This window comes from Oncorhynchus clarkii, chromosome 28 (assembly GCF_045791955.1).
Source record: "Oncorhynchus clarkii lewisi isolate Uvic-CL-2024 chromosome 28, UVic_Ocla_1.0, whole genome shotgun sequence".
NCBI classification, from domain to species: Eukaryota; Metazoa; Chordata; class Actinopteri; order Salmoniformes; family Salmonidae; genus Oncorhynchus; species Oncorhynchus clarkii.
In genome coordinates, this window is record NC_092174.1 from 13,179,568 (window position 1) to 13,194,179 (window position 14,612).

At 41.9% G+C, this 14,612-nt stretch overlaps 1 protein-coding gene across 1 annotated transcript; it reads right to left on the minus strand.

The window, feature by feature from the left end:
* Nucleotides 1-1,525: 1,525 nt before the first annotated feature.
* On the minus strand, nucleotides 1,526-14,224 carry LOC139386708 (uncharacterized). The gene is made up of 10 exons (XM_071132541.1): nucleotides 14,109-14,224; nucleotides 13,626-13,818; nucleotides 11,790-11,903; nucleotides 11,161-11,307; nucleotides 10,379-10,493; nucleotides 3,342-3,478; nucleotides 2,946-2,984; nucleotides 2,679-2,837; nucleotides 2,158-2,253; nucleotides 1,526-2,030 (listed from the first exon to the last, which is right to left on the minus strand). Exons 1-10 carry the CDS (start codon nucleotides 14,222-14,224, stop codon nucleotides 2,010-2,012), a joined length of 1,137 nt encoding a protein of 378 aa, XP_070988642.1. The 3' UTR covers nucleotides 1,526-2,009.
* Between the last annotated feature and the right edge of the window lie 388 nt (nucleotides 14,225-14,612).

Consider the following 14,612-nt stretch of genomic DNA (forward strand, 5'->3'; position numbering starts at 1 on the left):
TTTAAAAGTAGAAGCTCGAATTGTTTGGGCACAGATCTGGATTGTAGACAGAACTCTGCAGGCTATCTCTGCAATAGATTGCAACTCCGCCCCCTTGGGCAGTTCTATCTTGTCGGAAAATGTTGTAGTTGGGGATGGAAATTTATGGATTTTTGGTGGTCTTCCTAAGCCAGGATTCAGACATGGCTAGGACATTAGGGTTGGCGGAGTGTGCTAAAGCAGTGAATAAATCAAACTTAGGGAGGAGGCATATAATGTCAACATGCATGAAACCAAGGCTTTTACAGTTACAGACGTCAACAAATGAGAGCGCCTGGGGAATGGGAGTGGTGCTGGGGGCTGCAGGGTCTGGGTTAACCTCCACATCACCAGCGGAACAGAGGAGTAGAATAAGGGTACGGCTAAAGACTATTAGAACTGGTCGTCTAGTGCGTTCGGAACAGAGAGTAAAAGGAGCAGATTTCTGGGCATGGAAGAATAGATTCAAGGCAATGTACAGACAAAGGTATGGTCGGATGATGAGTGACAATGAGAGAGGTTTTGTCTCTAGAGGCACCAGTTAAGCCTGGTGAGGTCACTGCATGTGTGGGGGGGATGAACAAAAGGGCTATCTAAGGCATGTTGGGCAGGGCTGGGGGCTCTACAGTGAAATAAGAGAATAATCACTAACCAAAACAGCAATAGACAAAGCATATTGACATTAGGGAGAGGCATGTGTAGCCAAGTGATAATAGGGTCCAAAGAGTAGCAATAGATGAGCCAGGGTGCCGATTCAGTAGTCGCTACTACGCTAGGCGAGCTGGAGACACGGCGATTCAGACAGCTAGCGGGCCGGGGATAGCAGATGGGCCTGAAGAGCCTGTTGAAACCACCTTCGACGATTACGTCGGCTCAGATCTTGAGGTAGGAATCCGGAGATGTGGTAGAGAAAAAGCAGTCCGATGTGCTCTGGGTTGATATCGCACTGTGCAGACTATCAGTGGCTAACTGACTACTAGCTGCTCTGTTAAAAGTTGCAGACAGCTGGTCTTCTAACTCTGTTTTCAACATGTGTATATTCTCTCACTGCCTCCCTAAATCCATCTAAGTTTCAACTGTTGATTGGAACTTGTGGAGACATTGCAAACGTCCATGATGACCTTATCAAAAATCAAAACATCTGGGGTTTTAAGGTCTTCTGGATTGAGTCAAATCTCTCGTAATAACAACAGTAGGAATAAACTGGATTGTGTTCATGTCCTAGACATATACAACTGTTGAAAGGTTTGCTATGGTAAAATATGCAGTGACATCGAGCATTTGACAGAGAATATCGAGAAATTGTGAAATGATTGACTACTGAAGCAAAGACATTGAATGCGTGTCTTGACATTGTTGTTTCCTTTGTTTTAACTGTGATTTAAGGCTTTGAATAACATTCAAATACAGAGTCCATTCCAGGAGCATAACATCACCTACAAGTTTGGTGACCCCAATGTGATTTGTCTTACCGAACATTCAGAAATGAGTGAATGGCTTAGTCCAGTCCATAGCGCGGTAGAGTTTTATTTATAATTCCATTGCTGGGAAACTGAAAAAAAAGTAAATGAAAGTTTAGTCCCGCTTTATTTGAAATGCATCTTATGAAGGCTTCATAAAGCCCCACATAGACGCTTCACATATCATCTATAACCTTATATCTTGCTCTATAAAGATTCATAATGTGGCATAACTGTGTGACATAACCATGCATTTATTTGTTCACATTTAGAAATCACATTTGGAAATATTTTATAGAGCATGAAATGAGTTACAGATTATTTGTGACCTATTTATGCAGTGCTTATGAAACCTATATGTTTTTTTTAAAAGCTTTCTCAAGATGCACTTCAAATAAAGCAGGACTGAGTGTTTTACTGTTGATACCACATGTTTTTTTCATGCTTATTTTACTTATGACCCAAAATAAAGCAAGTTTCAGCGGTGGGTTTCTCTCCATGGCCTGTCCTGTGTCTCAGTACCGTCTTCTTCTATGCTGAGGATCTGTAAGGCTGAATGCACAGATACATTTTTTTTGTACGTATGGCAGCAAAGGATTAATACAATCAGATACATATACTATCATGTAAACCTCTAGCGTTCCCTTATATGGACGATTGTCGGGTACACGTCACTTACAGGAACAGCTAGTTCGGAAAATGCAGCCAAGGCTCCAGGACGATAGGGTCTTTTGCGTCTGCCCTTAGTACTCTCATGCCTCTTAGTCCTGGAACTCTGAGGTGAAAGGATTAAGAGTGGAAAGGATTAAGAGTGGGTTTCCTTGAGAACTGCATATAATATTACATGAATTCAAGAGATTTAATATCAACCTTGCAGTATGACAGTACAATAGCATTGTAATGATATGGGCTGTCCACTCGATCAGCCAGTTTATACCCTCTTAGAAAAAAAGTGCTATCTAGAACCTTAAAGGGTTCTTCGGCTGTCCCCATTGGAGAACCTTTTGAAGGACAATTTTTTTATGCAGGTGGAACCCTTTTGGAACCCTTTTTTCTAAGAGTGTAGTTCTGATACATTTAAGGTTACTTATTCCCTCGACGGAGATGTAGCACCTTACTTAAAATCGGGTGAAAGTCTACATATCCTTCACATGTTTCAACACTACAGCGTCTCTCTCTCTGTTTCTCTCTCTCTCTAACCTCGGGTGGCGGTGGAGGTCCAATAGCATTCTTCAGGACTGACATCACTGAACAACTCCCTGGAAGCTGGCCGCCGCACCCCCCTACCCTGTTTCGGTCGGGGAACCCCTCCTCATGTCTCTTTGCTCTGAGCTGCACAACCAGTGGCTTCATGTCTACCTGATGTCCAAATGATGACACCATTAGAATCGATCATGGCTCAAAGCAAGTAAAGTAGAAATGATGTGGAAATGTAATGTGGTAATATGTGATAAAATTGTTTCTTACCTGACGTGGAGGTCCTGGGAGGAATGGGGAAGAGCCTCCCTGTTGAGAGTGGTGCAGAATGAACGTGATAGTGCCAGAGTGACTTCTATACCAATGTGCACATTCTAACTGTGTGTCAGTCTAGAGCAGGGCTCCCCAACTCTGTTCCTGGAGAGTTACCGTCCTGTAGGTCCCCCCATGAAAACCGCCCCTCTACCATCCAAGATCCCCCCCCACAGTCACCCCCGAAAACCTCCCTCTCTAGCGCACTTGATTCTAATAATTAGAATCAGGCTAGTTAGTTACAACTGGGGTTGGAGTGAAAATCTACAGGAGGGTAGCTCTCCAGGAATAGGGTTGGAATCATAGATTATAGGACAGGGAATAAACCTAGTAGAATCCAGAGGAATGTCTCACCATGGCTTGGTTGGTTTGAAAAGCTGCTGTCCGTCTGTCTTGTCCAGGGAGGGCCGTGGTGGAGAGCAGACAGACCTGCAGAAACAGGACACACAGCAGCCACACAGCCTTCTCCATGCTGATACACTGGATCCTGACTACGCACAACATCCTCTTTATATACTGACATGGCTAATGATTACCAGATGTAGAGAGGGAACACTGAGGAATTCCAACAATAACACACACACACACACACACACACACAGAGAGAGAGAGAGAGAGAGAGAGAGAGAGAGAGAGAGAGAGAGAGAGAGAGAGAGAGAGAGAGAGAGAGAGAGAGAGAGAGAGAGAGAGAGAGACAGGGCAAATTTTTAACTGTGTGTGAACAAGAGGGAGGAGGTATGGACTGTATTAGGAAAAGAGGCTTTGGGAGGATTCCATGTTACAGCAAACTGTGAGTCAGTGGGTACCATTTAAAATGAGGAAGGATGATATATTTCTCTATGAGCATGGCCTTATTTCTATTACAGCATATTGGATGGCTCATTCATGTTCCATTCACCCAGTTCAATGTAACATCGATAGGTATAGGCTACTACATGATACTTTCATTTACCCTGTACCCATCATGAGGTTGCTACAACCTAGCCTATGAATTAAAGCTTACAACGTAGGTGCACAGGTCGAGATAAAAAAAAAATGTGTAATCAAGGTGACAGACACATTCAATACCGCCTTGCACACTCTTGGCTGCATCTAGCTGATCTAGGGTGTAATCATTTGTCTAACAGTTGCAAACAAGAGTTTCTATTGTATAGATTCAGGTATGTTTATCCCCGCTTCGTTCCATTTGTTTCCGTTTAAGAAAAGTTTTTCAACAGAATCGGTGGAATGAATACACCCTGATCACACGCAAACACAGTTCCATTTCATAGCAGCCACATACAAACAGCATGATCAATTTGCTCGTTGTATAAATAATTCCTCCTTGCACCTCTCACCTTTTCTCTTCGCTTGTGGACTTCAACTAGATTAAACCGCAGGGCATTTTTTTTCTTGAGCGGATGGTCGGGGGCCCGGAACATAATTATAAATAAATGCGTAGACTGCAAATTGACAGCAAGAAGCCCAAACAGATATGTTTGACTAAAACATAATAATTTCAAATATTGCTTACATTTGTGTATGATCATGTGTCTCTATTATGCATGTGAAGACTTGGGAACAGATTTCATAAATTAAAATCACTTAGAGCTGATTTTCTGGTGTTTTTACATTCTTATGTACAACAATTATTATTACATTTTTTAAAGTGTTTTTTTTTTACTCAGAAAACTTGGGTGGCCAAATAAAACCACCCTTGGGACAAATTTGGTTGGGGAACCCTGGCCTATATCATTGCCTACATATTAGCTAACGTCTTAGTCAACATAGCTACTAGAAGTAACGCGTTAGTAAACCCGCTACAATCATGCAGTACAGTGTACAGTCAGCAAGCAGTTTAGCAGTTACACCAGCGGGCCCCGGTGGCAATACATTTAGAAAACCAAAATCTTACCTTGACTTGGAAGAGATCCAGTGTTGGATAGCCATAGCCAGCTAGCTAACATAGCATCCCTTTCTGTTTGAGCCGGGTGTTTGAGTAGGCTAAACTAACTAGCTGCATTCGCTAGCTAAGTAAGTGGAAAAAAACACTATGAAGTTTAACCAGCTCTCTCTCACTCCCTCTTTTGCTTCTTAATTTTTGAAGAAAATGATTTGTTCAAAACTGTTTAACTATTGTCTTTCTCTCTTTGAGTCAACTATTCAACACATTTTATGCACTGCAGTGCTAGCTAGCTGTAGCTTATGCTTTCAGTACTAGATTCATTCTCTGATCCTTTGTTTGGGTGGACAACATGTCAGTTCATGCTACAAGAGCTCTGATAGGTTGGAGGATTTCCTCTGAAAGTTCTCATAATTACTGTGTAAGTCTATGCGAAGGGTTAAGATCCATGAGCCTCCTAGGTTTTGTATCGAAGTCAATGTATCCAGAGGAGGAAACTAGTTGTCCTCCAGCAACGGTGCAACCCTACAGAGTGCTGTTGGCTACTGTAGACGTTAATTTCTGAATATATTTAGTATAGCTGTATCTAAAAAACAAGTATCACTTTTTAAATGTTTCAACAATTGTATTTTTCTGAAATTCACTGAGGAGGATGGTCCCCTCCTTCCTCATCTGAAGAGCCTCCATTGGATTGAGTAATATACTTTCTTATTGGAACAGCTTGTCAGACAAGAGGGAGTTGATCTTGGCTTCCCTGGCTGTTGGTTTGGTTTAATATGTGATTTTGTAGCATACAGAGGCGACCATGACAACTACTACTAATGATTATAGTAATACAATAATAACAACAGTCAATTTCATTTGCAAAGACCTTTTTACATAGTTTTGCAGTCTAAATGCGTACAGAGAAATAAAATACCAACATACACTGTAGTTATTATTGATAATCCAGTAGCGAATAGATGATCATGTCTTCAGAAGCTATTGGGCTGCCTTCAAGATGGAACCCAAGCCAATTGCGACACCACCCACTTTGTGGTATGTTCTTGCTTGTTCTTGGCTTTCTTCTGCCTCTCCTGCCTTTAAGTCCTGGAACACTAAGACGAGATGAGAGAACGATCAGAGATGGAAACAAGCCCAATGGCTTGTCTTCATTTGTTTGTTTCTCACCTAAGGTGGAGTGGAGGAGGACGAGGTCTATGAGGCAGGAAAGGGGATACGCCTTCCTGTTGATTGTGATGAAGGGAGAGTGGGGTATGTTGAGATATGTAATATTCAGCATCACTACGTCAAGGGAAATATAGTATTCTTTCTAACAAAGATATCTGCATATATCTCAGGATGTTGTGTATCCCTGTAAATAATCAGAATTCATGTCAACATTCTAGTTTTGAAAACATAGCTTGTCCAAAAAAGGTGGTCTCTTGGCACAACTTACCCCTGGGGTATGGGGTAAGTTGAGCTTAGGAACAGGGTAAGTTGAGCTGCCTTGGGGTAAGTGGGTGATGATGTCGTGTGACAGTGGGTGATGGTGCTGGTAGGTCAATGTTTAACTCATGGGATGGGGGTGTGGTATATCTTAAATATATGTCTACATTCAGATATACAGTACCGTTCAAAAGTTTGGGGTCACTTAGAAATGTATTTGAAAGAAAAGCACATTTTCTTGTCCATTAAAATAACATCAAATTGATCAGAAATACAGTGTAGACAGTGTGTTTTGCAGGTACTATTTAATGAAGCTGCCAGTTGAGGACTTGTGAGGCGTCTGTTTCTCAAACTAAACACTCTAATGTGATTGTCTTCTTGCTCAGTTGTGCACCAGGGCCTCCCACTCCTCTTTCTATTCTGATTAGAGCCAATATGTGCTGTTCTGTATAGGGAGTAGTACACAGCATTGTACGAGATCTTCAGTTTCTTGGCAATTCCTCGAATGGAATAGCCTTCATTTGTCAGAACAATAATAGACTGACAAGTTTCAGAAGAAATAGCTTTGTTTCTAGCCATTTTGAGCCTGTAATAGAACCCACAAATGCTGATGCTCCAGATTCTCAACTGGTCTAAAGAAGGCCAGTTTTCTTACTTCTTTAATCAGCACAACCACTTTCAGGTATGCTAACATAATTCCAAAAGGGTTTTCTAATGATCAATTAGCCTTATAAAAATTATAAACTTGGATTAACTCATGGGATGGGGGTGTGGTACGGTGTGGTACGTGCCATTGGAACACAGGAATGATGGTTGCTGATAATGGGACTCTGTACATCTATCTAGATATTCCATAAAAAATCTGCCGTTTCCAGCTACAACAGTCATTCACAACATTAACAATGTCGACACTGTATTTCTGATCAATTTGATGTTATCTTAATGGACAACAAATGTGCTTTTAAAAAAAAAAAATTAAACAAGGACATTTCTAAGTGACCCCAAACTTTTGAATGTTGTTTTGATGTGCCAATTTGTAGGCAAAGTCTCTGCATTTGAGGTAACTAAGCCCATGAATCTGTCCGCGAGATTCTTGATATGCTTATCAAGCTCAGACTCCATGTCATCAGATAATATCTTGTGTTCATCTGCTTCTCTATCATAGCCTCTCTTTCACACAGGTACAGTTGAAGTTGGAAGTTGACATGTACCTTAGCTAAATACATTTAAACTCCATTTTTCACAATTCCTGACATTTAATCCTAGTAAAAATTCCCTGTCTTAGGTCAGTTAGGATCACCACTTTATTTTAAGGATGCGAAGTGTCAGAATAATAGTAGAGATAATTAATTATTTCAGCATTTATTTATTTCATCACCTTCCCAGTGGGCCAGAAGTTTACATACACTCAATTAGTATTTGGTAGCATTGCCTTTAAATTCTTAAACTTGGGTCAAATAATTTGGGTAGCCTTCCACAAGCTTCCCACAATAAGTTGGGTGAATTTTGGCCCATTCCTCCTGACAGAGCTGGTGTAACTGAGTAAGGTTTGTAGGCCTCCTTACTCGCACACGCTTTTTCAGTTCTGCCCACACATTTTCCATAGGATTGAGGTCAGGGCTTTGTGATGGCCACTCCAATACCTTGACTTTGTTGTCCTTAAGCCATTTTGCCACAACTTTAGAAGTATGCTTGGGGTCGTTGTCCATTTGGATGACCCATTTGCGACCAAGCTTTAACCTCCTTGACCGATGTCTGGAGATGTTGCTTCAATATATCCACATCATTTTTCTTCCTCATGAAGCCATCTATTTTGTGAAGTGCATCAGTCCCTCCTGCAGCAAAGCACCACCACAACATGATGCTGCCACCCCCGCGCTTCACTGTTGGGATTGATATTTTTCGGCTTGCAAGCCACCCCCTTTTCCCTCCAAACATAACGATGGTCATTATGGCCAAACAGTTCTATTTTTGTTTCATCAGACCAGAGGACATTTCTCCAAAAAATACAATCTTTGTCCCCATGTGCAGATGCAAACCGTAGTCTGACTTTTTTAATGGCAGTTTTGGAGCAGTGGCTTTTTCCTTTTCTTTGAGTGGTCTTTCAGGTTATGTCGATATCGGACTCGTCTTACTGTGGATATCGATGCTTTTGTACCTGTTTCCTCCAGCATCGTCACACGGTCCTTTGCTGTTGTTCTGGGATTGATTTGCACTTTTCGCACCAAAGTACGCACCAAAGTACGTGTCTCTAGGAGACAGAACGCGTCTCCTTACTGAGCGGTATGACAGCTGCGTGGTCCCATGGTGTTTATACTTGCGTACTATTGTTTGTACAGATGAACGTGGTACCTTCAGGCGTTTGGAAATTGTTCCCAAGGATGAACCAGACCGCAGGTACACCTCCAATTGACTCAAATGATGCCAATTTGCCAATCAGAAGCTTCTAAAGCCATGACATCATTTTCTGGAATTTTCCAAGCTGTTTAAAGGCACAGTCAACTTAGTGTATGTAAACTTCTGACACACTGGAATTGTGATACAGTGAATTATAAGTGAAATAATTTGGCTGTAAACAATTGTTGGAAACCGACTTGCCAAAACTATAGTTTGCCAACAAGAAATTTGTGGAGTGGTTGATAACCGCGTTTTAATCACTCCAACCTAAGTATATGTAAACTTCCGACTTCAACTGTACATGTTAATTTTCTTTATTGTTAATGTACGTATTCAGTGTCTGTCACGTTCTGACCGTTAGTTCCTTTGTTTTGTATTTATTTAGTATGGTCAGGGCGTGAGTTGGGTGGGCAGTCTATGTTTGATTTTCTATGATTTGGGGATTTCTATGTTTCGGCCTAGTATGGTTCTCAATCAGAAGCAGGTGTCATTAGTTGTCTCTGATTGAGAATCATACTTAGGTAGCCTGGGTTGCACTGTTTGTTTGTGGGTGATTGTCTATGTTAGTGGCTTGTGTCAGCACAGGTCTCATTTGTAGCTTCACGGTCGTCATTAGTTTATTGTTTTTGTATAGTGTTGCAGTGTTCAGTGTTTTCTTTATTAAAATTCACTATGAACACATACCACGCTGCATTTTGGTCCTCTGATCCTTCTCGCCTCTCCTCTTCAGATGAAGAGGAGGAAGACCGTGACAGTGTCATTTAGTTCTTTTTTTTCATCCCTTGCTGCTGCTCAAATGGCCTTTTTCCCTTCTACTTCCTTGGTGGCTCTTTATAGAACCTCCAGGGGGGCTTCATACAAATGCGCCATTTGTAAATGATGTCTTAGTGTTGGAGCGTGCCCCTGGCTATCTATAAATAATAAAAAACAAGAAAATTGTGCTATCTGGTTTGCTTAATATTACTTTTACTCTTGACACTTAACTAAATGTAATTGCTAAAAATTTACTTTTGATACTTAAGTATATTTAAAAAATTACGTATTTTACACAAGAAGTATTTTACTGGGTGACTCACTTTTACTTGAGTCATTTTCTATTGACGTGTCTTTTTACTGAAGTATGACAATTGGGTACTTTTTCCACCACTGGTATGGGATATGGTGGCCATTCGGCTCAACTTACCCCAATGCAAACATTTTGACTATATTAGTCCACACAGCTACAAGGATGCACTTTAATGCTTGGTTTAGAACCTCATATTGGAGCGTATAGAGACCCCAACTGATGTACAAAACAATCTTAAAAGTATCTACTTTGGTTTAGATACAAGCATCATGAAACCTATAACACAATACAATAATTTGACTTTGTGAAAATCCGTTTTTTTTAGACCTAACTTGCTCACCACTTTTTCATGTGGTTCCTTCCTTCACAGACTCCTTGAAATGATAACCTCTTCCTAAATATTTGGTCACATGATCATTTTTATGTATGGTTTCCCAGAAATAAGGGGTGGCTCAACTTACCCCACTCTACCCTGCATACTGTTATATCATAAGAGAGGAGAACAAAATGTTTATTTGAATCTGCCAGGTGACCAGGCCAACTCCCAACTCCCTTTTTTCAGCCTCTGCTTTACTAACAACCTCTTCAGTTCTTCATATCTGTTTAGCTGTCTCTTACCCAATGGGGAGGTGCATGGAAGGAGCGCTCCTCTCCTAAGCGGGAGTGACAGATTCATGGCTTTTACTGGCTGACATTGGCTCCTGACTTTCTCCCGACTCTTAATCCGTGAACTCTGACGTGAGAGGAGAGAACAATCAGTGATTGGAAACAACATTGGCTCTGTCAAATGTGTTAATTAGTTAGTTTCTCACCTGCGATAGAGGTATAGGAGGTAATAGGGGTAAGTCTCTCTGTTGAGAGTTATTACATATTGTCACACCCTGATCTGTTTCACCTGTCTTTGTGATTGTCTCCACTCCTCTCCAGGTGCTGCCCATCTTCCCCATTATCCCCTGTGTTTTTATACCTGTGTTCTCTGTTAGTCTGTTGCCAGTTTGTTTTGTTTCGTCTAGCCTACCAGAGGTTTTCCCTCTGTTCCTGGCTCTTGATTGTTCCTGTTTTCTTGTTTTCCTGGTTTTGACCTTTTGTGCCTGCCTTGAGCCTGCCTGCTTGCCTTCCTGTACCTTTGCCCCACCGATATGGATTTCTGACCTCTGCCTACCCTGAGCCTGCCTGCCTACCCTGAGCCTGCCTGCCGTCCTGTACCTTTGCCCCGTCTATCTGGATTGCTGACCCCTGCCTGCCTTGACCTGTCTTTTGCCTGCCCCTGTTGGATGAATAAACTGTTGTTAATTCAACATGGTCTGCATCTGAGTCTGCATCTGGGTCTTACCTGAAACGTGATACATATTGTCATACCATAAGAAAATATCACTTTTCTCAGCTTCTGCTTTACTTACAACCTCTTTGGTTGGTGTTTGGTGGTGTTTTACCCAACTGCCCCCAGGATGACTCATGGGTGTCAAGGCTCCTAGGCGGGAGCGACACATTTCCAGGTTTTTCTTGCATTCACTCCTGAATTTCTTCTGCCTCTTAATCCTTAAACTCTGAGGATGGAGGAGAGAGGGTTCAGACAGTCGAAACAAGAACAGTGGTTCTTGACCACTCAACCACTTTGATTCTTCAAATCTTTGTTTGGTTGTCAAGGACCAAAGCCACCCATGCCACGGCCTTTTCTCCCTGCTTCCATCCCTCAGATGCGGGTAGGAGCATCATGTCAAAAACTGTCAGACTGACCAATAGCGTTTACCCACAGAACATCAGGCTGCTGAATAGCCACCACTAGGCAGGTACCTGCTCCCCCCCCCCACATGGACATATACCCTGCCCTCAACCCCTAATGGACGTTTATCATCATTACAGTTGTAAATATGTATATATTATTATTTTATATTTTCTAATTCCCTTCTCTTTTTGACCTTCACTGTTGGAGCTCTGAGCTTAAGAATTTCACTGTACCCTGCAATTACATCTGCGACCCTGTGAATGTGGCTTAATAAACTCATCCAATCGAATCATCGAGTCTTACCCAACCGGTAGGAGGCCCAGGCATTCCGGAGAGTCCACTCATCTCTCCTATGAGGGAGAGACAAACGTTCTTGCATTGGCCCTCAGCCTCGGTCTGCCTCTTAGTCCTTGAACTCTGAGGCCAGATGAGAGAGGAATCAGACAGTGGAAACAAGGGCAGTGATTCTTATCAAATTCATTTTCTGAAGTTGTGGGTTAATTGTTTCTCATCTGAGGTGGTGCTCACAGTACGATTGGACATGAGCCTTCCCGTTGACTGCACATATTTTCATACCTTAGTGATGTTAGTGGAGTTCACCTATTATATAACGGGTATTTTCACTAAAGTGGACAGACAGCCCAGCCGGCCTAGCTACAGTAGGCTTGGACAGCTCTCTTGTACGTGTGGATGAATAACATGACATGGGTTTTTGGTAGAGAGAGGACAGCACCATGTTACCATGACAATTGCTTCGACAACCCCAATGTAACTTCTCTAGCACTGGAACTGTACACTCAGATAAGAGAAGGAGTTGGTATTATCTTTGACACCATACAACATCATACAACAATTGCATCCTCATTGTTAACAGGAATTTGTTATTGAGAAACGAACATCGGAAGTAAAAAAAAACTTCTGAACATAAGCCCGCCCGAAATATGAATATGATAGCAATTCATCTATTCGTACATTTCCATTCTCCATTACTATAATTCAATCCAAATCAAATTGTATTATTCACATGCTTTGTCAAGAACAGGTGTAGACTAACAGTGAAATGCTTACTTACAGGCCCTTCCCAACAAACGCAGAGAGAAAGAAAATAGAGAAATAATAGAAAAGTAATAACACTTAATAACAAAAGCAATAACACATACACAATGAGTAACGATAACTTGGCTACATACACAGGGTACCAGTACCGAGTTGATGTGCAGGGGTACGAGGTAATTGAGGTAATGATGTACGTATAACTAGGAATAGAGTGACTATGCAACAGGATAGATTAAAAAACAGTAGCAGTAGCATATGTGAGGAGCAGAAAAAGAGTCAATGCAGAAGGTCCGGGTAGCTGTTGGTTAACTATTTAACTAACTACCGTAAAACTTCAGATAAACGCAGTCTCAAATAGCTGCCTGTTCCTTTTAATAGCCGGGCATCGACACACATACAGTATCAGCAAATTAGCGCCTGTTTCAAATAAACGCTGGGTCTAATTCTCTTGTTTAGGAGTGAACTACAGTGAGTACCCGCAAAGATTGCGCAAACGAAGAGAAAGGAGAGCCACATCCTTGCCATGGGTGAAACAGAAGTGTGGTTTGACATGGTCAGCTCAACTAGCAACACGATCTCACGGTCTCACTTCAGTATTCAACATTTGTCCAGGGGTAGATGAATGTCTATGGGCGAAGAGAAAGTAGGTAAGGCTGTTAAAACAGAATAATTTTTTTTTTGACTGTCAATCATAATTCACTTTGACGTTTAAGTTGCCCCAAGTGGACGGTATTGAAGTCATCTCACGATGTCCTGGGGACCTGAACAAACGTTGAATAGTGAATTCTATCTGGTGTGATTGGAACTACGGGGGATACAAAGCTCAACAAGGTCAAACTGGTGAGAGAATGGTGCTGAAGCACGAAATCGGGGGCGTATGATAGGCAGCCTAGTCTTTGCAAGTCTGATCTGCGATGGATTTGGTATTATAATGTTTATACAGGTCATACTGGTCACAGTGAACAGTGCGGTAGTCTTTTCAACATTTTATTGAGCAAAAGCTGTGTGTATTAAGGACATAGAGTCTAATAAGCGCTGTTGGTGTTCAGTGATAAACGCCCGAGCTACTAATTGAAGTTTTACCGTATTTAGCAGTCTTATGGCTTGGGGGTTGAAGCTGTTCAAGGCCCTGTTGGTTCCAGACTTGGAGCATTGGTACCGCTTGCCATGCGACAGCAGATAGAACAGTCTGTGACTCGGGTGGCTGGAGTCTTTTACAATGTTTAGGGCCTTCTTCTGACACCGCCTGGTGTGGAGGTCCTGAATGGCAGAGGTCCTGGATAATTGAGTGAAAACATATGATGTGTGTCAGCCCACATAGTTGAAGCCGCACATGCACATAGTAATATCATTGATGTGATCTGAAGATACGAGTAAATTTGCCTAAAACATGTACCATAATGATTACTTTATTTGGACAAACCCTCACTGACTCATAATGTTCCCCGACCCCAAAGGTTGTTACACCCATGGAGACACATTTATATTTGTGTTCTATTTAACTCTGCGGGTAGAAAAACACAGTTCATTCTGACCAGTAAAGAACAGAGGATTGGAATGTCTTACCATGGCTTGGTTGGTTTGTAAGGCTGCTGTTCATCTGTCTGGTCAGAAAAGGCTGTGGTGGAGAGCAGACAGACCTGCAGACACAGGACGCCCAGCAGCCACATAGTCTGCTTCATGCTGATACACTAGAACCTGCTACACACTCAACTCCCTTTTGTACTTTTATCACACGGGTGCACAACGCACACTCATGCATGCATGCAACACACCCACTTTGCTCTCCAATCCACTCCCTCTCTCAATTCAACTACCGGTATAGTGTACTACTTAGTGCAGTATATATTTTTTACTTTATTTAACTAGGCAGGTCAGTTAAGAACAAATTCTTATTTTCAATGACAGCCTAGGAATAGTGGGTTTTAACTGCCTTGTTCAGAGGCAGAACGACAGATTTTTACATTGTCAGCTCAGGGATTCAATCTTGCAACCTTTCGGTTACTGGCTCAACGCTCTAACCACTAGGCTAACTGCCGCCCCAAGTATATGGGGCATAGTGTGATTACG

Coding starts and splice junctions, on each gene's coding strand:
- LOC139386708 (XM_071132541.1), bottom strand. CDS start 14,224: ATGAAGCAGACTATGTGGCTGCTGGGCGTCCTGTGTCTGCAGGTCTGT. Junction 3,479..10,378: donor TCCATGCACCTCCCCATTGG/GTAAGAGACAGC, acceptor TGTTGTGCGTAG/TCAGGATCCAGTGTATCAGC. Junction 2,838..2,945: donor TCCCAGGACCTCCACGTCAG/GTAAGAAACAAT, acceptor TTTGGACATCAG/GTAGACATGAAGCCACTGGT.